The sequence below is a fragment of the Excalfactoria chinensis genome, chromosome 12 (assembly GCF_039878825.1).
Source record: "Excalfactoria chinensis isolate bCotChi1 chromosome 12, bCotChi1.hap2, whole genome shotgun sequence".
Classification (NCBI taxonomy): Eukaryota; Metazoa; Chordata; class Aves; order Galliformes; family Phasianidae; genus Excalfactoria; species Excalfactoria chinensis.
This window is the reverse complement of record NC_092836.1, coordinates 5,024,568-5,050,528: the sequence shown is the minus strand read 5'-3', so window position 1 is coordinate 5,050,528 and position 25,961 is coordinate 5,024,568. Positions and strand designations below refer to the sequence as shown.

Genomic DNA, 25,961 nt, shown 5'->3' with positions numbered 1-25,961 from the left:
GATGCAATCTGTTTAGGTTTAGCTGTCCCTTTAGTCTTTTCATTTCCGATGGTGTTGCAGCACCATGTTAATGTCACTTCGTTCAAAAAGAAAATGCTACAGCCAATGGAAATGAAGATCATAGCCTTGTCCTTGACTTCTTGGTTCTTCCACTAGCTTGCTTGGGCAAGTTTCTCTCTTCTTCCTTTTTCTTTGCTTGCAAAATGCTGACTTAATTTCCTTTACCAATGTCTGGCATCAAACTGACATGTTGCGCTCCCTTCTAGAACTCCTTGTGCTGATGATGCATCTTATTCTCATCTCCAGCTTGCTGCTCAGTTTGTAGCTCCTTGCATTTCACGTTTCTCTCTCCAGTAATAATTCAAATACTTTTTTTGTTATTTGCTGTCAGCCTTTAAGTATTGCTTATACTGCTGTAATCTAAAACCAGTTCCTTATAAATCGATATCTCAATGCTATTATTATTTTACACCTCCATGAACGCTCTTTCTATTACCTAGTCTTTTGCTAATAAAATGCTGCAAAGGAAACACCATATTTCAGGTGGCCTTATGCCAAAACTGCATGTCCAGTATCGCTGCCCTCTGGAATCGCAGAGACATTAAAAAGCCATTGAATGTAGGATAGACATTTGATGCAAATTAGGGGATTACTGCAAACCTTGGTAGGCCTTGGAAGCTATATTACTGAAGCAGCACATAGAATAAAATAGACCAAGGTAAGCATTCCTCATATTTCAGAATAGTGTCAGTTCTGTGCCAGTGGTACTATTCCATATTTATAACCTTATATTGGCATGAGGCAATTCACATTCAAGCTAATGGGAGTTTTCCAGGAGTGTTGATTCAGGTTCTTGACAAGAAATGAGTATAGCCTCTTTTGCACAGCTTTAGAGCAGAAATAGCATTTAGAGTAGAGAAGAGTCTACTTGAGATTTTTATGAAGTGGTGCATAATGATGGATCACCAAATGGACAGACCTTCATAGAAGTTTCATTTTCTAAGAGATCTGATCTACACACTCCCTGAAAAGTGAATATCTTTAGAGAGTGGCAAGTTACCCAGCTCAGAACAGTCAATACCTAAAGCAAGGTTTGCTCTCAAATTCTGACCTACATTTGTCCACAGCTCTCTCCATTGTGAAATGTCATTAATGGGTATTTTACTCTGAACTCTTTTGATTTTATTCAAGTCTGCAAATTTCAAATCTGCCAAATCATCAAAAGAGCTAAACAGGAATTTACCTTTTTCACAGTTGCTCCTTATGAGGAATTAATTGTGCTTACAGTGCATTCCTGCTCTTTATAATTAAGGGTGTGGCCATGAATGAAGTTTTCTAAAGATGCCCCAAGAAGTGAAATCCAGATAAAATACAACTCAAGGCTGGAGTTTTCTGGGATTCTCTTTCCTGCTTAGGAACTGCTGCCTTAGCGGAGTGGAGGAAGGGAGAGGGAGACTTTAGGTGTTGAAAACAGTTAGGTGCTAATCACGTTTATTCATGTTTTGTTGACATTGTCATATGTCTTTGGATCCACACTAAGACTTCATGAGCCTCCATGGCCCTGTGTGTATTTTAGCTTCATGCAGATGGTGAATTTGATCAGAAGTTATAAAATGTTTTATTCTCCTCTCACTGAAATGCAGACTGCAAGAGGTCATCTATTCTTACCGCTTGATTTGAAGGCATGATTAAATATACTCACACCCCATCCCAGGCAAATACTGATCTGATCTGGCCTTCTGGCCTTCACCAGTAACAGGGATTCCACAGTATCTGTGTTCAGGTGACTAGAGCCTCTTGCAGATGGGAATGATCTCTTGTCTTTTTATAGTCAAAGTAAGACTCCACACTTCTTCTGAATTAGAAGAAAATTATCATTTATTGTGGAAAAAAATAAAAGGTGCTGGTATGGGCTCCCCAGGGCAGTAGTCAACTCACCAAGCTGCCCAAGTTTGCATTTGGACAGTTGAATTTTGGATGATCCCATACGGAGTCAGGAGTTATGCTTGATGGTCTTTGTGAGTCCTTTCCAACTCAGGATGTTCTATGGAGTATATTTTCCAAGGGAAGGTTGGAGAGTAAAGTTTTGTGCTGCAGCTGTACCATTGGCATGCTAACAGGACTGCCTCTGCAAAGGCATGAGTTATTGGTCTGTATTACAGAGCAGAATGGATTGTGAAATTCTCACAATTCTAGCTCTAAGGATGGGCTGAAATTTCCCTGTTCAGGTCACTCAGGTGTTGTGCCTATGTGTACCCATCCTCACATTATAAGCATACATATAAGCTGGTGTTTTGCCTGCAGTATGTGTAGGGAACTGAATCACAAAGCAGGGCGTGCAGATGCCTACTGTCAAAAAGTGAGTTGGTTAATTGAATATCTATCTCTGGCCAAGGTGGTGTCAGCAGTTCTAATATCATTTGATGTTTCCTGTGGAGAAGAGCTTCTCTTGTGTTTCACCCTTCTGCCAATAAAAGCATAAAAGGAACTTCTGTTGCTAGGAGAATCAACAAGTCTCATTCAAATTATTTCAAGGCACTAAATTAGTCTCTCTATGATATCCTATTGACATTGTTTCTAGATAAACACATAGCTGACTTTCTTCTTTCACCATCAACTGCTATAAGCAAAGTCTAACTTGTATGATAGTCTTTTCCCACTATCTCCTGCCATGGAATAACTCTACAGGAATGTTTCAGTGTACATATACTGTTCACTGAGCAAGCAGAGATTTGCTGTGCATTGGGGTAAGCTTTTACCCTTCACTTGTTTCAGAAGAAGGCTCTGGAGGAAATGCTTCAAGGAGCTGACACAGTTTCCTGGGAAAGCAGCAAAGAGAGGCAGCTGAGATGATGTTTGAACACTGATTGTCTTTTCAAGCTGTCTTGACTGTTTCCATGCCTTTTGGAAGGGAAGGATCTGCTTGCACTATGCAGCAGCCTATGGCAATCCATTCTTTTCTATGGTATAGACATCTGCAAAGATCCCTGGCTGATTTGTAATCACATGAGGATAAAAAGATGACATTTACATTAAGGTTGATGATGAGAATGGTTTGGATCAGTTATGTTCTCTCTCTGGGTTGCTGTCATCATAGGAATCTTGAGAACTATAGCTTATAGCATTATAGGTAAACAGCAATGGCAAATAAGGTAGGAAGTTTGAGACACGCATGAATTAGGATTAAATGGAGCAAACTAATTCTTAATCATATCCAGTCACCACTAAAAAGAAGAGGATAGAAAGAGACAGAATCAAAATTAGCAGGATAACAGATTGCATATCTGGTTAGAAAGAAGTCCTGCATTGTGAAGTGCTTGTGGATTTAATGTTCGATGCTACCCTTGTTTGTCGTGCACATTGTAAAGCATATTTGCAGTCGTCGTCTTCTAGATGAATTAGGGCAATGATTTTTTTTTGTATTTTTAGAATATTTTATAGCTTAGAGCCTTGGCTGAAGTCCATCTGCTGTAATATTGAAGATTCATGCCATTGTCAGGCTGGAGAATGCAGTTGTTGCTTTTTCTCTCCATACTCCACTGTGTTTGTGTTTGTGTTTCCAGCTGTGAATTTTCCTCATGATTTCCAAATCCAGAAATGGATCTGCATCATTTTTTATCCATAGAAAGTTATTCTCCGCTTGCAATTTACCTTTCCTGAGAAATGGCCACGTGGCAAATGGAAAGCAGATAGTTAAGAAATTAATAAGATAGTAATTCTGATTATGATCAAAAGTAAATTAAAAAATATTAATTAAAGGAAAAATAAATCCAGCCCTGTGTGAGCCAGAATAGAGGGGGGGTTTTGCCAATAATTTCATGGCCAGTAGAACAAACAAATAACAACTACAGAAAAGCTGTATAAAATGCTGCAAATGGGAAGTTCTTTATGGGAAATAGCATCACTGGAAATGCAATATGAGTATTGTGTACAATACCCATTTTTCCATGTGTGCGTATCTTCTAATGTTTTCAGCAAAATCAGCAGATTACAGCCTCCTTGTCTTGAATACTAAGTGTATCTTATAAAGATGTGCTCAACATTCATATAAATAATAGTTTATTTTCATCTTTGCAAGCCACCATCAGAGGCTGAATGCATCTCTGCCTCTTCATTCTTTCCCTTCATCTTCTCACATAGCCATAGCTGCATGCATGCATTTCAGACTTGCAGCTTAAATGTCAAGTCTTACTCTATACTCTCAGATCTTCTTTTGCATACAGCATGGCTGACTTCTCTTAGGTCTTAAAAATGGAAGAAGGTGCATCTGTGGTTCTTTCTGGTAGTTGTCTGTTACTCTGTGGTTCCAGAACAAATGTGTGATGCAGCATGCTGTACTGAGATCAATCACACCTAATCCCTGTGGGTTATCAAATATATATATTGTCTCCGTGGTGCTGATCCCTTTGCTCCCCTTTGCTTCAGAATTCAGCAAGATCTGACCAAGCTGCAATACAAGCAGACATTTTTTATGTGATCCTGCAAGGGGAGATGAAGCTGCAAAAGTGTTTTCTTGTTGCCCATCACTTCCAGCATCCTGAAATGGTACAGATAAGATGTTATACTGTATATGTTTAATTCATTGCACAGTTGTTTGTCAAAATGGTTGTTGTGGGTTTTTTTTCCCCCTTCCTCTCAGTGTGTCTCCTAAATTCCTCAGCTGGCCACCTGCTTGACTTGGCCTCAGTGACTGTCTGAATTAAGATTTACAGTTTCTTTTAAAAAAATAATAATAATTAAAAGCACTAACAACCATGCAGTGTTTTCTAAATTTTCTCTGCCTGAAACTAATAGCAAATACAATGACTTTAAAAAATAATTTTATAAGGCTCCTTAGCTTTCAAAGAGTTTTCTTCTCAGCAGTGATAATAAATGTACATGTGTGCCTTTTGAGCTTTCTCCTGGGTCCAATTTATTTAGTCTTAGGGAAACCTGTTTTTATAGCTACATAAAAGGTTACGACTGTTCCCAAACAATTAATCAGCGCCTTTTTATTCTGCTGCCTGCAGAAACTGGAAGGAAACTTCTCACATCTCTCTCTCCCCAGCAAAGAAGACACAAATATAACCCAGTATTCCTCCCAAATATTTGGTGCCCATTGTGCCTGTGTTTTCTGGAGCAGGCTGTGGGGATGGGAATGCACTTTTGCTTCTGTTGTTGCAGGACTTTGCCATGTCAAGGCAGAGCTTGAAAACTGTTTGAAATCCTGGTGGAAGAAGTGCTAAGGGCGACTATGGTGTCATGTTGCACTGATTTTGCTGTGCCGTGAGCCTCCCCATTACTACTGAAAGGAGGAGTCAAAAGCCATCCTAACTTGTCTATTTCTACCTTCTTTTTAAATGAACAAATGCTAATACTATTTGACTAATTAATTTCTATTAAAATATGAAATCCTGAAGCAGCCACTAAAGAAGGCACTGCTTTGCAGGAAACCTCCTGCATTTCTCTGCTCAGATTGCTGCTCCCGGTGAGGCAGAGCTGGAGATGTTTCCTTGAGCTCCTATTGCAGAACTGAGCCTTGGATGCTCCCTGATACCAACTGAGCCTCTGAACTCACTTGGGCTGAATATTCTTTTTGTCCATTCTTCAAAAAATACTTACAATGTAAAATACAAGAATAGCTCCGTTCATAAGCCACAACATGAGACAAGGCTCTGTCACCACTGCCGTATCTGCATTTCTTAATAAGAAGCGAACAAAGCCCATGTATTACGAGGTATAAAAACGCGGAGAAAAGATATGCAGGGAGAGAAATTACCTTTTTTGTCACAAAGTGATGTGGGTTGATTATAAGCATAGGTATTATTTCTCTTTGTTGTTCACCTCGTTGTGCAGTACAGGAGAAGAAGGGAGCAGCGCACACCAGCTGCATGGCCAGATGAAATTAGGGTTTCAACATTTGAAACAGCGGATACTTAGGGTAAAACTTTCCCTGATTTGAGCTGTCATTAATCTTCCATGCAGAGCCAGGCTTTTCATATTTCAGAATCTGTGGAGAGGCAGCTTTTTAATCTGAATTCAGTTTTTCTTTTTTTTTTTTTCCCCTCTGAGATTGGTTTCTCTTTGCATATAATGCTGTGGTAGTTTCCATTTAAACGGAAACCTGAAATGAAACAGTTGAATATGAAACCTTTGCAGAGAGAAAGGAAAGAATTATCTTGAATTATTTTTTTTTATTATTATTATTATTTCAAGAGGTAAAATCTTCAATGACAGCACGGCTGGCTGACAGAATTGCCATGTATTTCAACTTCTGTTTCAAGCAACGGATTATCTTAATTACAGCAAGAGGGCATATGCTCCTGGATGGGACTGTAAACTCAATTAATCCCAGTAGTAATTCTCCGTGCAATTCATATTAATATAATACAGCACCCTGAAGTAAGTAGCCACATTAGAGCAGCTGGAGCTGGGTAAAGGTGGGAGGCAAAGGCAGAAGCTGCTGAGAGCTGCTTTCTCTCATCTTCTGCACCAGCCTGGGGAAGAGGCAGACCTGGGGTTGCTGCTGAGAGCAGGAAAATGAAGGAACAAGAAAGGAAAATGTCAGGAAAAGCAGGAGAAAAGGCAAGATGGATGTTAGCATAGCAACCGGCTGGGTTTATGGCCTGAGCTGCTGCTGAAAATACATGAATGGCAGCAGCTCCAGGTAACAAAGCGTTTCTATCAAAAGTTTCAGGTGACCATGGGCAAACTTTTAAGTGGTTTGCATATCTCTCTGAGCAGTTGAGGTGATAACAGCTGGCTGCTCCTTATTTTGCTGGTCATTTATACAGCTCATTTTCTAAAATCTTCTCTGTGCTCCACATCTCAAGAAAGGATTTCATTGAAATCCCAAACTGCTTACCATTTTGCAGAGCTCAATCTGGACACGTAACATTTAGGATTCAGCAGTGTGTGTCACTATGGGAGCTGTTTCTTCCACTATACAGCCTTGGGATGGCACTGGGAAGTGTTTTGACACTTTGTGTGTGTACGAATCTGCTGGGCACACACACACACATAAGCATTCGAATGCACGTGTGTAAAACTTACTTATAATTAAGCATTAGCATTGCCACCATTTCTTCTTATTGTGCTCCATTTAGCATAGATTAGCAGTGTAGTAAGTCCAGCAATCAGTCAATTACCAAATTCCTTTTCAAAGGAAGGAAAAAGGAAGATTACAAAACTCATCAAACCAGCATAAATCACCATATCTTCACCACCTGAGGACCTGACCTACTAACCGTAGTTTCTTTCTTCCTCATAGAGGTAATTATTCTATTAAAATTAATAGTAAAATGAATACTGCTGTGAATGAATTACATGGGATAAGCATGAAATACTGTGATCTTTTCTGCTGCGAATTAGTAATTATTGTGCGCCTGGTGAAATTTGAATACTTTCCTCTTCTTCCTTGGTATCAGCCTTGGTTTATTTGCTACTTTTATCTCTCTTGTTGGAGCTGGAGATTACTGGTGCTTTCCTCTGGTGCAACAAAGAGGAGGTGTTCCTAAAGCACAGTACCCTTGGTTTTATGATAGCAGAAGTTACAGGAAAAGCTTGGATTTGTTTGATGTTTGAATTATTTGCGATCGCCTTTCTAAATGTGGTGCTTATATAAGCTTCTCTTTGTGCTTATGTATGTGGGGGAGGAAGGGGGAAGGAGAAAAACCCTTCTGCCTCCTTTCCTTTCTGCCTGCTTTTTTTGTGTTTGATTTCGTGATGTGACTTAGAGTTCACCCTGTCTGGAGCAGGGAGGGCAATTGGCATCTCCAAGGGATGGCACTCAGAGTAAGAGAGACTTGGGATCATGTGGGGAATCACAGACCTGCACTGGCTCTGTTTTGGGGATGTTTGTGCTCACCTGTGTGCAGTGAGGTGGTGCATGTAAAGCTTCAAGTGGACTTTGAGGAGTGTAAATGATAGCAGGACAAAAGGTGACCTTTCCCACACATGTATTGGAGAGATGTGCCTCAATAAATATCACAGAAGCACAGAATTGTAGGGGTTGGAAGGGACCTCTAGAGATCATCGAGTCCAACCCCCCTGCCAAAGCAGGCTCCCTACACCACGTCACACAGGTAGGCGTCCAGGCGGGTCTTGAATATCCCCAGAGAAGGAGACTCCACCACCCCCCTGGGCAGCCTGTTCCAGTGCTCCGTCACCCTCACTGTAAAGAAGTTCTTGCGCACATTCGTGCGGAACTTCCTATGCTGAAGTTTCAGCCCATTACCCCTAGTCCTGTCCCCACGCACTACTGAAAACAGACCAGCCTCGCCACTATGGCTCCCACACTTCAGGTATTTATAAACCTGGATCAAGTCCCCTCTCAGCCTTCTTTTCTCAAGGCTAAACAGACCCAGTTCCCTAAGTCTCTCCTCATAGGGGAGATGCTCCAGGCCCTTCACCATCTTTGTGGCCCTCCACTGGACTCTTTCCAAGAGATCCCTGTCTTTTTTGTACTGGGGAGCCCAGAACTGGACACAGTATTCCAGATGAGGCCTCACCAGGGCAGAGTAGAGGGGGAGGATCACCTCCCTTGACCTGCTGGCTACGCTCTTTTTAATGCACCCCAGTATGCCATTGGCCTTTTTGGCTACAAGGGCACACTGCTGGCTCATGGCCAACCTGTCGTCCACCAGGACGCCCAGGTCCCTCTCAGCAGAGCTCCTCTCCAGCAGGTCTTCCCCCAACCTGTACTGGTGTATGCAATTATTTCTACCCAGGTGCAAGACTCTACACTTGCTTTTGTTAAACCTCATCCGGTTTCTTACTGCCCAGCTCTCCAGCCTGTCCAGGTCTTGCTGAATGGCAGCACAGACCTTGGTGAACCCATGCTGAGTACTCCTGATAACCTCCTTTTCTCCCAGTTGTCTGGAGATGGCATCCAGCACAAGCTGTTCCATCACCTTCCCTGGGACAGAGGTGAGGCTGACTGGCCTATAATTACCCGGGTCATCCTTCTTGCCCTTTTTGAAGACCGGAGTGACATTGGCCATCCTCCAGTCTTCAGGCACCTCCCCAGTTCTCCAAGACCTCTGAAAAATTACAGAGAGTGGCTTAGCAAAAACCTCTGCCAGCTCTCTCAGCACCCGCGGGTGCACCCCATCAGGTCCCATGGATTTATGGACATTAATGTTTCCTAAGCACTCACGGACCACCTCTTCCCTGACTAAAGGGAAATCTCCCATTCCCCAGATTCTCTCATCAACCACCAGAGTCTGGGATTCCTGGGGGAGAGCCCTTTCACTAAAGACAGAGGCAAATAAGGCGTTCAGTATTTCCGCCTTCTCATCATCCCCCGTTACCAGAACACCCCCTTCACTTAGTATGGGGCCCACATTCTTTCTAGCCTTCCTTTTGCTGTTAACGTACTTAAAAAACCCTTTTTTATTATCCTTTATCTCCTTAGCTAGATTCAGCTCCAGGTGGGCTTTAGCCTTCCTGGTCGCATCTCTGCAGTCCCTGACTACATTCTTATATTGTTCCCAAGTGGCCAGACCCTTTTTCCACATATCGTGTACTTTCTTCTTTCTGCGGAGCTTGCACATGAGTTCCTTACTCATCCACGCAGGTCTCCTGGCACCTTTTCCTGACTTCTTAGTTACAGGGACGCACCGATCCTGAGCCTGGAAGAGGAGCCGTTTGAATGCTAGCCAGCTCTCACAGGCCCCCTTGCCTTCTAGCACCCTGGCCCACGGGATAGCCCCAACTAGGTCCCGGAGGAGATCAAAGTTGGCTCTCCTGAAGTCCAGGGTAGCAATCCTACTTTTTGTTTTGCTTCCTCCACTCAGGATCTCGAACTCACCATCTCATGGTCGCTACAATCCAAGCTACCCCCAACTTCTATTTCCTTAACAAGTTCTTCCTTGTTGGTGAGAATAAGGTCCTTGGGGAGCCTCAGCTGTGTCCCAGGATCCCGGGGCCAACAGGGCCTGGCACCACCAGTCAATTTCATTTTCGCTATCTTTAATGGAACTCAACCTCTCCACCTCTTCCTTCAGGCAGACCACCATACTAAGCAAATCATTTATCTGGTCACACCTGACACAGGCACAGCTGCCATCAACCGGCACTTCAAGGGCCAGACTGTGACACTCACTGCAGCCTGCGACTTGCATGCTAGCATGCTGCTTGTGGACCTCGGTCTGGGTCTCCACACTCCTCCTGGCAGTAATTGCTATTGTTGGCTCAACTAGTAGGTAACTAGTAGGGACAAACCTTGATCTCAATAGTCCCCAGACTTATAGAAAACTGTTCTCTTTTTCTCCCTACAATAGTGTGTGCAGTGCATAGCTGAACCATGTAACCAGATTAATAGAAGCACTTCTTCACCCCAAGAAAACAACTTTCGACTACTTAGAACAAGGTCATATCAACTCTAGATGCAAGGCATTATTTTTAATTAATGTGGTCTATCTGTAGTTGCTAGCACCTGAACAGGCCTTTCTGAAAATTACATTCTTTTTGTGAATATAAACAGTTTATTAAATCTCATGCATTAATTATTTAAATGAGGTTATAAATATTTGAGGAAGCCCGTGCAAAAGGCACTCACAATAAATCATCATATTCTACATTCATTGAAAGTTGAATTACAGAACTCTGAAGACAGCTGCTGTGACAAATGCGTTTCTGCTGCCTGCCATCACAAAGTTCAGGGTATGAGCGTTATCTCCAGTTAGCGTCAAACAAAAGAACAACAGCACCTGAAGTTTAAAGGGAAATATCAACACTTCAGTCTTAGACTGGTTGCAATAAATGTGGCACACAATCAAGGACAAGAGTGAAGAACTACCTGTGCTCAGTGTCTTCTTGGAGGCGCCATTGTTATCCCGCTTTGACTTGGAGATCACTGATGTGGAGACTGAATGAACAAGCAGAAAATGAGATAGGGATATAGGAGAGAAGCCTGGAATAAGTGAAACAAGATCAACTGAATGAGTGAGAGGTCAGACACTGTAAGTACAGGGAAGACCATCAATCGCACAACTGTATGGTAGATAACTCCATTGCAGTTTTTAAGTTTTCTGATCTGAGGGGATGGAAAATAGAGAAGGAAAAAAAATGGCAGTAACCTAATTGCCACATCAGGGGATTCACTAGCCAATTATATTTCCTATTCAGTTCACTTACAAAAACTTGTGAAGGTGTCTGTTTAGAGAGAAAACCCAACTATTTCAACCTAGAGTAGTTTAAAAACAATTAACAAAAAGCATTCTAAAACTTCACCTGAAACATATTCCTGTTTGCTTTTCAGTCACTACTGCAATTCTCAGCACTTTTGTTTAGCTGTTCACCTTTGGAGGGCTCCTGCTTGCAGACATTCTGCAACTGGCACAGCTGAACACATTCTGCAAAGTATTTCACACTAATTCATGCTCAAATTTGTAAAAAGAACTGGCACTGGGCACTCTCAGCCTCCATTTACATTCATTTTGTATAAACATTAATGAGATAAAGTGGAGTAAGGACAGATATTTGTGAAAAAATAAAGCATTAAACTTATATTTATGGTGACGGCAGAAAAGCTTGTGGTTTTGTAGCTAAGCATCATCTGACCAGAGCATGCACAAGATTCCTGGAGTATCTGGAGTCCAACACTCACAGCTCCTTCCCTCTGGTTATTTTTTCAAGAATGCATCTTGTGTATTACAAATGTAGGAGATAATGATCCTTGCATAAATTCACCCCAAGGAAAACAGAGTGTGGTCATCATATAAATTATCTGTAGCAAAGAGTGAGTTAGAAATGTAATCCAGGGACTCTTCCAAGGTTAAAAACAACAACAACAACAACAACCCATTGTAAATGGTACTGAATTAGAATCTTTTAAAATAATATAATTTAGAGTTACATTGAATAGAGGTAAAAAGACGTGAGCTGTGCCAGCGCTGTGATGGCCATGAAATTTCAAGTGCCCATTCCCAGAGTTCTCATCTCTGTAAAATGCTTCAGAATAAATAAGTATTATGAGCACTGAAGGAAAACATAATTTCAAAGAAAAGCTTGTCAGTTAAGGTCAGTTTAATATCCACTCATGTACTGCACTCTTTTGCTGATAAGTTTTTATAATTTAGTTACTTCTCTTATTCAAGCATATTGAAGCAGTAATTAAGCTATGATGTGAGATACAAAGTATTGTGTGCTCAATTCATCAGTTTTTTCCTCAGTCTCACAGTTCTTGTTCTGATTGCACTGGCATTGTTGAGCTGAAATATCTCCAAATCTATCGTGTCAAGATTATGCATGATGTAATTTGTAATTGTAACTAGGGATTTGTTTACAAAAAACAAATGTTGCTTTAATCTTTAATACACAATTAGACTTGTCTTACATCACAGAACAAAGAGATTTGCATGAATACAGCACTATTATTAAAAGAGTAATTACCTTGTGCAGTGGCAGTTGGCTCATTTAATGTAACCTTTGAAAACAGCTTCTTCCATACAGATTTTAAACAGTGCCCTTCTGAGAGCTGGCCTGGGGAGCTTTAAGGGCTCTATGGGTCTGTTATTTATACTACAGCATCCCCCATTTCACAGAAGAGAATTTGGACTGTATCTTCCCTACACAGTAGAAGTAATTGCAAGTTATCTAAACTACTTAAAAGAAATCTGCAGGCTCTGCCTTTTGGTACCACCATGAATAAAACTGTTCACCATGTGCAGGTCCACAGTAGAATGACTAGAACACTAAACCTACCTTTGTTTCCCATTGAAATTGAATCACTCACACCCTGAAAGCATGGGCACCTGACACTAGTTTACAGCATGAGTTTGTGGGTTAGTGCAAGTTCAAATAACACCAGTTCTAATCCAGTCCATCGTAAACATATTTCTGTGACTGCAATGGCCTGAAAATTACCAGCAAGTACAGGAAAAACTAAAGGAATGCTCCCACTCTTTGCTTGAGCCCTCAGGGTCCATCCATAGCTTACATCTGTAAGGGCTTTGATGCACACAACTCTGCCTTGAAAATCAGCCAGCTACACAGCAACAGGAGACAAACAAAGGCTGCATAAGTGTCCTGGCTAACAGTTCTATGGTTTGTTTGTTTGTTTTAATCAAGTTACAAGACACAACAGCCAGAATATTTGGGTGTAAAGAGAGTATACCAAGAATGCATTACGAGGCATTAGGTCAAGAGCTGATGAACTTCAATTACTGGAGAAGAGTTTCAATCACCAGTTAGGCAGCTTTCCTGTGATTAGATAGATAAAAGCCATGTGCTTGATGGGTGTTTTAGACATAAGCATGACTGCACTGACTGAGGCTTTCACTGGAGAGGACAAGTGGGGCCCTTGGGAGCCATGTCCTGCTGCCATGCTGATGCCAGCACATGGCTGCTCACACTCTAGCCCCCATTTGCACGTGGTAGGGTCAGCCTGTGCAAAAGGATGAGATCTTAGGCATAACTAAATCACTAATGCAATAGCTGAAATCCATATTTAATTGCACTCATCAAATTGTTAAACCTGCTAACATTTCTCAACCCAGCAAGAGATCCAAGTCCAATGATGATACTTCTAGGATATCCAGTTCTTATATAGACGTCAAAATTTTGGGGTGATTTGATTCAGCGATTTCCCAGCTTGTATTGTTAAGCTCCTTCGATCCTTTTTAGGAGGAGAGTGGGAGACGGTTCAATGTACTCAGTGCTTTTTGAAGAAATGCTGCTAAAAATATTCCTTGAAATCCAAACTAGAGGAAAAATATCACCCTTCCCCTACTCACAATATCTGGCCATTGTGCTTCCCCCCCCCCCTTTGCCACTTCTCCTATTCTCACACACTTCCTTCACCAGCAGATACCCACGTGACAGCCCTCACTGTTACAGAAGAGATTCTGTATTCTCAGACACACCATCAGCATTTTCCAAGTTTAGGGATTCATCCTTCTGGGATGCACAGAATAATTCGGGTTTGATGTGACAATATAATTAATATAAATAATCATTTTTCCCTGGAAAAACATATGCAAAGTTTAAAAAAATAAAAACAAGTATTTCTCATTGATTAGAAGCACATAATAGCTTTGCATGTTATTAATTTCAAGAAATACAATGGAAGTTGTTTCCTTATCTATTTGTTTAGAGGAATCTTACATGCAGAGTGGAAACAACTTGAGTTAAATACTTCTAGGAGCATACCAGATCTTAATTTCATAACAGATAACCATCCAATGCATTATGCATGTTTTGTTATGCCTTATGAATGCATTACATTTGTATAATTTATTCATTTCCAATGTTCTTTCATACCTTTTCTGCTAAGCTATGTTTCTGGCACTTCATTCAGACAAAAATGTCATTACAGGCTTTCACTCTTTGGACCCCATCTTACAGCTTTTCCCTTCCGCTTCACTAAACCCAACCTCCCAGGGCACAGGGAGTTCACATTTGAGCGAACATCAGCTTTGACAAACACCAGATTCGGTTCAGAAGCCCACAAATATGAAGGAAGACCTCTTGCCTGCTTTTGTTTTTTCAGTAAGCATTGGTTCAGACCCTAAACATGGATCATTGGTTTATAATGCGAAGACTATAATTGCTCCTCTTGGGCACTCGATGCCACAGTCACAAAGGACAAAGTCATAGCAATCATATCTCTGGTTCAACACTGCCATTTCCTGGCATTAACAGCCGTGCGAGCAACCATTTGCACAGCAGAAGCAGGGCCATGACAGTTCATCAGCAGTATGTACATAACATAGAGTCCCTGCTGCCAGAGGCATAGCAATGCAAGGCTACCCACCGACCTCCAGGTATCCCCATCATCTTCATCTCACAACTAGGATATCCCCACTCTCCATTTTGACTCGTCCATTTTCTCTATTAATTATCACTAATGAAAAATGAACATTGCAGAGAGTCATTTTTCTCCTTTGACAGCATGCTAGTCCTCATCCCTGATCTGAAAAGTGTGAATATTTATAAGCAGCTTCCTATTGTCTCTCTAAAAATGTAAAATTATGCTGCAGTTCACAGGCAATTCATTAAATATATAACAATAAGATTAAGCATTCACTAGGCTATTGAGAGGCAGTTCAAATAGGATATAAATAACACTGCTAAAGTGCACAAATATATTATCAGCATGCTCTCAGCTTTGTCCTGCAGCAAGGGACAGCCTCAGTTCCAAACATAGTGCTAATTGCAACAAGGAATCTCCCTAACCTACAGGAGATCAGTTTTCCTGATGCAGGTTAGGAGAAGATCCTGTCACATGCATGTCTTCCAGCTGTTTGCATGCAAGCCTTTCATGTTTTCATTAGTCTTATTAGCACTCAGTGAAAGCAGGTTGCTCTGAAATGACCCACACCCTTTGCAGTGAGATGACGTTAATAATCACTGATAAGCTCACATGCTTAAAACTATGAATATAGGAGATCCACACTTGCATTAGATACATGTTGCTGTGCACAATGTTAATTCCCAAGAAAAACAAATACTCATCAGCACCTACATGAAACAAATTTTGCTTCATGAAATCTAAAAGCCAAAGGTTCGGTGCTATATCAGATATACTTCATTCAGAAGATGTCATGCAAATCCTACTGCTCTCCTTACAACCTGGATGTATTTATACCTAGCTGACAAAAGAGTCTTTCCCTCTGAACAGCTGTACTCATTTCCTAAGTACTCAGAGGAGTTGAGTGCTGTCATTATTAATGCACTCATGGAAGTGAAGATGCACATTGACTCACTATGAAGGTGCCACCCATGAGAAACTGTGGTCCTGCTTCTGTTACAGATGTCTCTCGGCCATATGTTCAAGCAGTATTCATTTCCTAAGGTGCAAAGAGGGGGACATAGATAAAAATGACAGAGTTGCAGCATCCACCCCCCCCAAGCTGAGCAGTATGAGGGTTAGAAATTCCCTTGCAAGCTCTGAGCTATTTTGGTTGAAATCTGCTCTTTCCCAGACTGTCTCTATTCAGCAGAAAGTAATGCACATGCTTAAAAACCTCCTGGCAGCAGACGGACATCACAGAATTTTAATGTTATTATTGGTTACCATAGTACCTGGAGTATCTCATTACTGTCTGGGACAGCATTCTCCTCAATGTTGTGCAAATGACCAAAAAGGGTCAGTCCCACACTGCTGCAATACAGCATCAAAACTCAACAGGTCGGTAAATACAGAAAGGAACACATGGGAAAACAGCGCAAAACTCTCTCTTCAAGTAAATAATACTACAGATGAAAAACCAGGACAGCAACAGGGTGATTTCACTGTTGTAATTGAAGAAGTCGGAAGCAGAGCTGGGATTAAAGGAGCCTCAGGAGTTTCTGGTTCCCAGGCCATTAGCCAACGCTGTCTCTGTTAGACATATTGTTGTGAGAGAAGTATACACTCGTGTTTGTTATTTTTTCCAATTTACCTACCAGTATGCCAACTGTTAGAAAATGGCAATGTAAGTGTTTTTTTCACTCCTGAAGTCTTCTCCCGCTGCTGAATTTTTGCTGGCTTATGCAGATCTTAAATGGAAATTGTTCAGGGATTCTCTGCATCTAATCTACCCTTTCATATTTTATGGGTGTATTTTAATGCAGCCCACAGAGTTCTTTAGACACATATTACACCCTTAAAAAATATCTTGCTCTGGCTGCTGAATACATTACAATGAAAGAGCAAGAATTCTGGACAGAAAGGGAAAAATGTAAGAACCTTAAATCCTCTGTAAAAGAGGAGAATTAATAAGGCATTGTTTAAGAACCTGGGGAGTAGATTGGGAAGTTCTAAAAGAAAGAAATATATTATCTTCTTTTAAAACATTTACTACAATTAAAACATTAAATTAACTTCACAAGACTAGCTCTATGGTAATTAGGAATAAGAGACATCACTTGCCTCAATGATGACACTGTTTTAGACAGAAAAAAATGTCAGTTTTCCTGGTGTTATTAGAGGTCTGTTATCAAAGTCTGCCAAATATTACACTGAGTGAGCATTAGATTGATGCTTCTAAAATGGAGTAAGATTGAATAAAGCAGATTGATGGACTCCCAGTAGGAAAAACCCTGTATTTCTCCTAGACAATATTATTCAACCTGAAATTCTCAGTTTTGGATTTGTATTCTTTAACTTATCAGACTGCTGCTCCCAGAGTAAATGGTACCTCGCTCTGTTTATGAAATACATAACCCTTCAAATGACATGTTCTTTCTCTCCAGCTTTCTCATCCTCCTAGCATTCCCTCCCCTGTAATTCATTCTGCACCCCATGACATCCCAATAAAATAGGAGAAACGACATCTCATTCAATTCTCTGAGATTTTGTTTTCTAAAGCATATGAGCACAGAGTACAGATCCAAACAGTCCTAATCTTGCTTATATCAGATTTCTTTTCCTTGAAGGCAAAAAAAGGGCCAGAAAGATTTTACCTCAGCGCTATATCTATTGCCAAAAGTCCCCATCAGTACATGAGTCTCTCACAGGGAGTTTGAACTTTCCTTTAATCTAATCCATTTAGAAAATGACTCACAATTTATTGAATAAAGTGGAGAAAATTGATATCTTTTCATTAGACTGACAAAGTCTTTTTCACTGCTGGCATCTGTGAAATGTGTTCTCTATTTAAATTTTATTTATATCAATCTTCTCTGGTGGAAACTAGATTAAATGGAATGCTTTACACTTACAGTAAAAACCTTCCCGTCCCCAATGAGTGTCATACTGGCTCTGTAAGCCATCTCTGCTCATTATTCCTTGGATACCTATGATCAGGAGGAAGCACAATCTAATATCTCTCTTCCTTTGTATTCTATCTGTAAATAACTCAAATGCGTATACTTTATCACGGGCAAAAAGAGATAGCTGCTGTGGCTTTCTAATGGCAAATGCAGAAGTAATCTTGCAACACTTTCATACGTGGTGTGCTTCTTCTGAGCTGTTGAAAAATGCATGATGAGACTTTGCTCTGATTCCATAATTCAGGGCTTTCCATAAACATGAATTTAAGTTATATCTAACAATATGACAATACAGTCATATGGTTAAATACATCTTTATCCTCATTGTCATATATGCTTTGTCACATCGTTAAAACTATTTCCTAAAAACAGATGTAAAAAAGTTAAAGGAGCATTGCATCCACCAAGATTTGCATTTTGTGTACACACTGGAGCAGAAAACATGACACAAGTCAAGTGCCTGCCAGTTTCTGGGCTGTGCGTGCACATTTGCTCCCAGACCTCCTCCAGCCTCATTACCCCCTGTAAGAGAACAGTTGTTCACTGCTTTAAAGGGCTCAGTAGCTGCAATTTAATGCAAGAATCTGAAGACTGGAAAAGGTGAAAACAAGTTTAGGAGTTTCAGCAAGTAAGTTCTAATCAAATGCATCGTGCATTTACTTTTTTTTGCTAAATAGCATTAGGATCAAATGCATTGTGCATTCACTTTTTTGCTAAATAGCATTTGGATCAAGAGGAAGGTGATTGAATGCCTAGTAGATCCGTGTTGATTTGGTTAAAGTTTAGATGTAGGTGTTTGAGGGAGTGCAAGTGCATTTCTACTGCATTGCTGTCATAGAATAATTTGTCTCTGAAATTCAAGGGGAAAACATCTGCAGCCAGCTCTCTTCGTGCACCCAACCTTTGTGCTCCAGATAGTGCATGAGGGGACAGAAAGCCATCACTGCCCTTATGCATCCCACAAGGGATCTCATCAACTCTGCATGCTGAAAACCATTCAGTTTAAACTGAACTTGAAGTTCCCTACAGCCATCTAGGGCTTTGGGTGCTGCGTTTGGAAATAAATGCATTTTGAAACGCAGTAGGGTTGTGCAAACACAAGCAAACGTAAGCTGTGGTCTCACTCTTTCCATACACACAGTCTGACTATCAGATCTTTTATCTGTTGTTTTATTTCTCTGATGGTGAATAGAAAATGACATTTCAAGCAAGTGCTTTTTCGTCTGCTAATTTATGCAGACTAAAGCCATCCAAAAAGTTCTATAGCTTTACAAAACCAAAAAGTCCTATAGCTTTACAAAGGTGGTAAAAGTGAATTGAGATGGAGACAAAAAAAATGTTTTAAGAAAGTTCCTTTTCTCCCCAGCTCTGTTCATTATATGCTTCGAGTTTAATATTCTCATAAAAGATGCATTTTATTGAAAAGAACTCGGATAGAAGCAATCCCTTATTTACCCTAACAGGAGCTGGGGAAAAATAACACAAACGAAGCAGGAGCCATCAGGCTTCTTTTCTATCACATCCCTTTTCTCTCCCTGTGGCTGAGGGTATCTGTCTCAGTCAAATCAGCCTTGCATGAAGAACAAAAAAATCTCCACTTCATGTATTCCCCAGACAGTGAGAAAGAATGCAGTGAAAGCTGCTCCAAAATGTTACATGCATCTCATTCAGTGTGATGTGAGCACTTACAGTAGTGGCTGTGGGGTGCCAATAGTTCTCACCCAGGTGTAGCACTTCAGGTCAGAGAGGAGCTCAGGTTTCTCGTGATCCTCAAGATCTCCAATATAAACCATCCCAAGGGAAAGCACCTTAATTTCAACAGTTCTCTCTCACACAGCTGCCTCAGCACACGTCAAAGCGACAACACCTAAACAGAATAAACCTGGATTGTGGTCTCCGGAGAGAGGTGTTGTTGTTTTTTTAATCCCTTTCCCTATACGAGTGTACATAAGCTCAAACACAGCCAACTGTGCTTCATTTTGAAGCTTTTGCCTTCTCCTTTGAACAGAGCTGCAGGTGTAAAACTTTGAAATTGAGCAGACCTCAAAGGATCAGCGGTGCCCAGGAAAGACAGCTGGTCCTAGAGATTCAAAGGCTCTTAATAGAAGTGAAAACCTATAAACACAAGACTCAAAGGAAATCATTTTCATCGGGCTCCGGATGCCCCTGCCACAGCATGGGGCCAGGGACAAGACAGCAGGGAGCTTTGTAGTGCTTCAGACTTACAAAGACCGTGTTCACATATATGTTAGAGACAAATAGGTGCTCTTCATCTAAATGACCTTAGTTTCCCCTTTACAAAAAGAACCTTTTTCCCAGCCCAGTTGTACTACTTAGGGACTTGGAGTGAGGACTACTGGTGACTGTGATTGCGCTGTGATCACAAAAAAATGGACACATACACTAAAACCTGCACATTGTTTGATGAAAGAGGTGACATTACAGGTTAGCATTCACTTTGTGTTTGACTTCTTTCAGTGTCAATATCCAAGTAGCTGGGTTGTCTTGAGGAACAACATCAATGAGTAGTTAAGACCACTTTAATTACAATGAACAGCATTGCTTTCCCATGCTCCCCTTAGCCTGTATTAAATCATATCACTGCCTTACACTGCAAGCTCCCTGTGCCAGTGTGTCTTGTGCTGTGAATTTTAGCACCTAGCATCTTAGGATCCTTCTCCACGGTTACTGAATGCTAAAGCATTAACACTAACAAATAAACATGATGATCATTTCTGATTCCATGTCATCAGATTGTCCTCATGCACTCTGAGGATGCCCTGCTCAGATGCTTGCAGTGAAGGGCAGCATTTAGCAGGACACAGTCTGCAGTTTGCCCATTGCACAACGTATTATTAGAGTGCAGACCCACCACCATGTGCCTTTACATACATAGCAAAGAAAGGTTCTTTTCTCCACTGTTAGCAGCATTAATGATACCCTTCAGGAAGCTATGTGTGAATAGCATAATTACACTGCCTTGCAAGAAGAGGTGTAAAGGCTTTTGTGTGTGCAGTACATACGGAGAAAGGGTGTATTGCATGATATAAGTGAAGCACAAGCTGTGAGAAAAAAACAGGAGAGAGGAAACAAAGACATTAACTCATTTGTTCCAACTTACTGACCTCTTCTTTAGGACCAAAGGAGCTTTCCATGCCAAGATGTTTACTTCCTGGGTTTTGAGTAAATTCTGTGTGTGAAAAGTGTGTTCTTATTGGGAAAGCTATTCAGCTTGCAGACAAAGCTCTCCTACAGCTTCGCTTATGTACCTGTGAATTGAGGTGATAGACATAACGAGCAGTACGTGTCTTTGAGTGTTTCCTCTGGACTTTGTAAGCATAAAAAGATCTCTGCTAGATAAAAAAAAATAAATCAATAATTTAATTATAAGCTCTAAGACATGCTTAAATCAGTGCATGCACAAAAGGGCATTTTCCAGAGCTGAAAGGTATGATACGAGTCATACTGCTGCATCAAAGGAATTTCATGGGCTTGAAGAAGTCGTGAGGGGAAGCAGAAAAGAGTTAAGTCTCTGTCTGAGTGTAGGAGAACCCTTAACAGTTAGTTTTCAGGAGCTCAACCAAGAAATTAATTCTTGCCAGGGAAAACAAGCCACAAACAGAGCCACTCAATCCCCAACTATCTGCAAATTGCAAGATCAGCTAAAGTTTATCCAAATCCCCAGACAAAAATTGTCATTAAGATACAGCTAAGGTTAGAGGCAGATACCAATTCCCAGGCAAAAAAAAAAACAACAACACCACAACTTTCATTAAGATACCCTCAAGGTTGTAAACATACGTGCCAATTAAATTCAAACAACAAGACTCAAACTCTGCAATTACTTAGAACGCTAAACACTTAGAAATTAAAGGCAACTGCTAACGATAATATGGTTTCCATAAAATTCATGATCACATCTCAACAAAAAGAACTTCTGCAATTCAGTATTAGCTTACCTTCTATTTCCTGTTGAGCTGCAGTACTCCCTGCAACAGGATACTGCAGAAGTTAAAAGGCTGCGTGGGTTCATACAATTAGGCACAGGTGTGGGGAAGAAAAAGCCAGCTGTGGGTACTTAAGGCAAAGCTGGTACCGCTGATTTTGAGCTCCTCAAACCTCCAAGTCCTAATGAATTTCCTATTTCAACTCTTCTTATGCATTCATAAAGACCAGATTGGCTACTCAGAGTGAAAGGCTCTGGTTCTTTGCTTTGAAATAGTACTGCTGCCATCACAGCATCATAGTAGCCCAGATCTTATGTGTAAGAAAGCTATGGCAAGCAATGCGCTGTTTTGTAAGGACAATATTTGATGAAAAACTAGTACAAATGTAAATTCCTTGCAGCTAAACCTCAGATGAAAGGTTTACATCTCTTAAATACATTGTCAGCTTCTTGAGGTATTATTTACTATTCTTTTCATTACAACATAACTGTGGACATTGTCTTTCCTCCTTTAGCTTCAATAGTGATTGGGAAATGGTGGTGTGAGATGGAGCCCTGCCTAGAAGGAGAGGAATGTAAGACGTTGCCTGATAATTCTGGATGGATGTGTGCGACTGGCAATAAAATCAAGACCACCAGAGTAAGTTGTCTTTCTGTCCATAGCTGTGAGATTTCTAATAGTAATGGGAGTCAACAGCCGTACCTTCGTTTCCAGCATCATGTCTGCTGTAAATGTCCCAAACTTTGCTGCACACCACCCAGGCCAGCCAGAGCTTCTGGTTACAACTTAGTGAGATACAGATGCAGAGCGAGAAAGTGGAATGTGAGCTGGCTGAGCTTCTCCCATTATGAAATTACCTCTGGGGGAAAAAAAAAGAAGGAAAAAAAAAAGTCTTTTTCAGAAGTGTATTATTTTACACTGCCCAAATATTTCACAAACGTTTTCATGAAGCTGCCATCTACACCTGCATTCAGCAGTTTTAATTAGATTATTTTCATACCACGACTGGATTTTTTACTCAGTTGGCAACTCAAAACATTCTTTTTACAAATGAATACGTCTTGATATTCAGTGAAGTGAAAAACACCTACTGAAACCTGGTAAGTGGAAGAAGCAAAATACTCAATATTTTTTTTCCTTCTTATTAAAAAGCACAGCATGCTCAAACCTGGATTCTAACTTGCAGAAAGTTCACAGTCATCATTTTCTGGCTTCTCCCTTTTCCTGTCATCCCAACTCTGGTCATTTTGGTCTTGGTCATGGTCTGGTCATGGTCTTCCATGCCACTTAACTGAAGGAGATCTAACCCCAGCTTACCAGCATGGCTCCTGAATTCTTTTATTTCCCTTCATGTGATTTATCCTAGGAAGAATGATTTGTATAGCAGACTCATCTTCTCCTGGAGTGACTAGATTCACCACCACTTAAAGTTATGTTGCTTCTTTATATACTTAAAACCCAAAAACAAAACACCTAACAAACCAGCATATGACCTTTTCAGGGAGACAACAGCTTTCTCGCTAAATTAGGAATTTAAAATGAAGAAAAGGAATGCTAAAGAAGTAATGAAGAGTATGAAGAACTACATTGTACTTTTCTGTTTAAATTACAATAATATAGTAGCTCTGCAGTCTCTCTGCAAGTTATATAATTTAGGCTCTGTGAACTTATCCTACCCTTAACTCTCCCAACCATCATCATATAAACTCATTTTAGGCAAGTCTGCATCTAGAAGTGATTGCTAGAAATTTAGCAGCTTCATTAATATGCAGATGTATGGTCCAATCTATTCAGTATGCATTATTGTATTTCATTTAAATTAAATACTTTCAGAGTGAGTGCTCATAACTGAAGAAATATTTCTGTCATTTACCCACAGGAGTTATTTTAATTAGCTTGTGAGGGGAGTACCTTATGGTACTGCTTCCAGTAGAATTTTGCTTTGTTGCTTTAAAGTATCATTACAGAGCCCAACTGACAAAGGCAACATGACATGATGAGTTTAGCAACTGTCTCTTGCAGTTTCCAAGCAAAAACCCTACTTTATAATCCCTGAAACTTTGCTTGAGTCTGTACTTCTGTGTCAAGTCTAGCAACATAAATATAAACTAATGGAAGCAATCAGATCCTGAAACAGGCATTTTTTTCTTTGTTTTGTCATTTCAGATGGCATCAGAGAAAGCGATTACACTATAATCTGTACTGACCCCAATCTGGGCTGCAAGATTGGGCCATGTGTGTCTAATTTATGTAGTTAAGGAAGCGAAGAAAGCAGAAGCAGCAACACAAATCACTCAACATCCTAGATATATCTGTGGTGATTAGCCAGAAAAGCTAGAGAAAGTCACCACAGGCTGTAAACTATTTTAATGAAGGCTTTCCCTTACACAAAATACATTTATGTTAGGCTGCTGCTGTCCTGACAAGGGAAACATTCAGGTTTATGACTCACAGTATTAAAAAAACCTATTTATGTTATCTTCAAGGCCTGCGGTGTATCACATATAAGCATGTATATATATATATGTGTGTGTGTGTGTATACACACACACAGTATGTGCAGTTTTACAATGTATTGCTCCATGCTTGGTTCTCAGGAGTGATTAATGAGTAATTAGATTCAGAAGGTGGACAGCAGATCCAGTGAAGACTTTGCCAGCATGGCCTCCACCCCTTCTTTTTCATGTATTTATTCCTGGGCTTAGTCCTTTAATACAGCTCACTAATTAAGTTGTTAAAGCCAAAGATATAGAGCTCACAGCCTCTGTAAATTGATCTGTTTTCTATTGATAGTCAGAGCAGGTGACAAACACTGGAAAGAAATCATTTTGTAATTCAATTTTTGGACCAGTATCAACCCTTTTTGAGTCCCTATTCACTCCTATTTCCTTTTCTCTTTTTCTTTAAAGAATGTGAATTTCAAAGCTTTCTTTGAAAATGTGATGAGTTATTTTTGGAGCAGTACCAGGACCTGGTTGGAAAATACACCATGACATTTCAGGAGAGCAATCAGGAGAGGGAGGACAGGAACATGTGGACTCAACCTCGACAGTGGGAGATGGTGCATCAAGCACACAGTGAACACCAGTGAGAAACAGACTTGTTGATAAACACAAAACCATAACTCTTAATCTTGGGCTGCTGTCTACACCTGACCTTTAGGGCACTGTTTTGCAGGGCCCGTAAAGAACACAGTTCTCCTCCCAAGGCTTTGTGCACTGCCAAATGCTCTTCAGTAATCTGCACTAATAGCACCTGGCATTCATATAGCAGCCCTTGGAATTCTTCAACAAGCTGTTTTTCTGCTGATACTGTGGAGAATGGAAATTTGAGCCTTCAGCACTTGGGGACTGGCACAGCAGCTCTGCTTGGAGCAGCTTTCTAGCTTCACAGCCTGCACCCTCCATTGCAGCCCACTGGTTTACAGCACGCATCTTGCCATTGGAGAAATGCAGGTCATTTTTACAGTGACCCGAACAGCATGTTTCACAGCAATCATGGCTCGTCTCATGCCACAGCAAACAGCACCTGAAGTGTTGGTGGCCCCTTGGCACTCCCTGCTCCTTCACCAACCATGCACATCCATTTAGCAGGGCACAACAGAACAGGGATGCATGCATCCCTGGGAAAGAGAATTCCACTTGTCAGCAGCAAACCAGGAGAGCAGAATAAGGCAACAGGGAAGGAAAATAAATGGGAAATGAAACAAATAGTTTTTGTTTTGCTCTTTTTTTTTTTTTTTTTTTTTTTTTTTTGTCTGTGTTGTCCAGCAAGTTTAATATCAGACGATTTTCATACTACATTTTTCTTTAAAGAGAAAAAGAAGAAACCCCTCTATTTTTGCAATAACTGTCTATGTAATTAGAGGTCAGTTCAAAGCAGCAGAGCACAAAATAGCAAATATCTCTTGCTATGAGATTTACTGTGGTATTTGATGATATCAGCTGGTGCTTAGCTGACAGCTTTTAGCCACTAATTTAATTCCCAGTCCTGCTCCTATTCAAGTTACCTGGATTTTCCTTCATGACTTAATCACCTGGCAAAGTGTTGGACCCCCTTCTGCTATTCATCTATATGTATCAGTCGCAGTGTTTGTCATGGAGAGAGATGATTCCATGGTCTGTTGCACTATGCAGGTAGAGTTGTCTCACCTGAGGTGAGCAAGATGAACTGAAACTGAGTTATGGGTTCTCTCTCATACCCAGCCCCTGTAAGTGGGCTGGTGGACCTTCCTTGCAGGAGCTAGGAGAAGGTAGAAGGATTTTGGATTCATGCCCAAAGCAACAAAAAACGTAGAACTGAGATTTGAGCTCAACTGCATAGTAAGCAGAGCAA

At 40.7% G+C, this 25,961-nt stretch overlaps 1 protein-coding gene and 1 long non-coding RNA gene across 5 annotated transcripts in view; one reads left to right on the top strand and one right to left on the bottom strand.

Moving 5' to 3' along the window:
- TAFA1 (TAFA chemokine like family member 1) overlaps positions 1-25,961 on the top strand; it is a 199,702-nt gene that overhangs the window by 170,345 nt on the left and 3,396 nt on the right. For all 4 annotated transcript variants that reach the window (XM_072347063.1, XM_072347064.1, XM_072347061.1 and 1 more), the window contains one exon: positions 22,141-22,265. In XM_072347063.1, coding sequence (XP_072203164.1) covers positions 22,141-22,265 — 125 coding nt within the window. The remainder of the gene's footprint in view (positions 1-22,140; positions 22,266-25,961) is intronic.
- Positions 10,503-21,028, bottom strand: LOC140257629 (uncharacterized). Its single transcript, XR_011905088.1, has 5 exons — positions 20,805-21,028; positions 19,369-19,546; positions 15,690-15,773; positions 10,781-10,849; positions 10,503-10,691 (listed from the first exon to the last, which is right to left on the bottom strand). It is a non-coding gene; the product is annotated as an uncharacterized lncRNA (long non-coding RNA).